The sequence below is a fragment of the Austrofundulus limnaeus genome, unplaced genomic scaffold (assembly GCF_001266775.1).
Source record: "Austrofundulus limnaeus strain Quisiro unplaced genomic scaffold, Austrofundulus_limnaeus-1.0 Scaffold846, whole genome shotgun sequence".
Classification (NCBI taxonomy): domain Eukaryota; kingdom Metazoa; phylum Chordata; class Actinopteri; order Cyprinodontiformes; family Rivulidae; genus Austrofundulus; species Austrofundulus limnaeus.
In genome coordinates this window covers 66,714-68,365 of record NW_013953248.1, presented here as the reverse complement: position 1 = coordinate 68,365, position 1,652 = coordinate 66,714, and the positions used below count along the sequence as shown (strand labels likewise).

Sequence of the window (1,652 nt, the reverse complement as noted above, 5' to 3'; positions counted from 1 at the left end):
CCCTGAGACACATCAGGCCTTTAAAATAAGAATAAAGATAATGTTTATAGATTATGTCTGTAGTTTATGTTGGTGCTGAAACCAGAACAGATCCAGACAGAACCGAGCTGAAACCGGAGACTCACCTCCTCCTCCCCGGACGCTCCGTTGCCAACGTGGGCCATGGTGTCGCCTCCTCCCGCTCCCTCCCTCCGGTGCTCGGCTCCTCCGGTCCTCGGCTCCTCCGGTGCTCGGCTGCGGTTTTCAGGGCAGCTCCGGTCCCATGTCCGTCGAACCAACAGCGAGCGTCCTGCCGCAGACAGAGAGGTGTTCCCGGTCTGATCGCTCCCGGTTCGACCTTCAGTCGGTTCGGTTGGAGGGTCGGGTTCTGATGGGTTCAATGATCTCTTCCGTGAAGTCAGAGACGATAAAACACACCTCCTTCATACAGCTCCCTCCTCCAGAGGCGGTCTGTGTACTGCTGCTGTATACAGCATACTGTNGGAAACTCTGGCAGATTTTATTGAAACTGTGAACCTTATAAAAAACTAAAAAAAGGCTTTTCACCTGAAACCCTGTGTGACCTGCAGGTGTTCTGTGGGCCACTCCCACTCTGAACCTGCAGGTGTTCTGTGGGCCACTCCCACTCTGAACCTGCAGGTGCTCTCTGGGCCACTCCCACTCTGAACCTGCAGGTGTTCTGTGGGCCACTCCCACTCTGAACCTGCAGGTGATCTGTGGGCCACTCCCACTCTGAATGACTCAGGTGGAGAAACAGGAAGAACTGATCAGTTATCAGGCTGATAGATCAGTGCTTGTTGTGGAGGAGAAATAATTATAAGCTTTTTAAACCCAGAAACTCAGCATCACAAAGCACSAAGACCCAGAATCCAGTTTACATTTAAGGTACACAGGTATAAAGTAGTACAAATACTCAAACATGGATYGATTACACTAAATATTACACATCAAGTTTCATGTGAGGAGCTCAGAGAGCAGATTATAGATCTCCAAACAGCTTCATGCTCCTCTGATCACAGCTGGAAGATTATTACTCATCAGAACGCTCGTAGGACTGTAGCCAACCACCTAGGGGGTGGATGCAAGTGGAAATGCGACCCCATGTTTTACAGAAAAAGAGTCAAAGAAACCAGTCTAAACCATTCAAGCTGAGCTGTACGTTTTTATCAGGCTCTCTGCCACATTTAGACTCATAATGATGTAAAAACAGCCAGCAGGCTCCACTTCTGACAGAAACACACAGACTGTGTCTCAGTCCAGGGCCTGGGTCCTCCTGAGTGCACATTTGTCAGCTGCACACGTCACTGGCCTGCATGAAGGCTCCTCATCATGCGGCCGAGAAATGTGTCCTACTTCCTGTCGAAATCCAAGGATGCATCCGTGTATCCTCACCAGCCGAGGAWATCCCAGGATTCAATGCAGCAAAACAGAGAAATGAAGATGGTGGAGCTTTTATGTTTTTAACGAGTCGGCGCAGTTTGGAAATAACTACGGACCAAAGATTTGTTTTTAAAAGAACGTTTAGCAACTTAGCTGATGAAATGTACACTGCAATAAGATGTTAAATGAAAGAAAATACAAAAACTGTCCACCTAACCAAGTTTTAAAATCTTATATCAGCCAAAAAGTCTTTTTGATCTTGTTTTCAGACT

General features: G+C 47.6%; 1 protein-coding gene across 1 annotated transcript in view; it reads right to left on the bottom strand.

Moving 5' to 3' along the window:
- ttc39b (tetratricopeptide repeat domain 39B) overlaps positions 1–390 on the bottom strand; it is a gene marked incomplete in the record, with an annotated part of 20,914 nt that extends 20,524 nt beyond the window's left edge. Inside the window, 1 exon segment of the mRNA XM_014029051.1 lies at positions 126–390. Coding sequence (XP_013884505.1) covers positions 126–164 — 39 coding nt within the window.
- Positions 391–1,652: the final 1,262 nt, after the last annotated feature.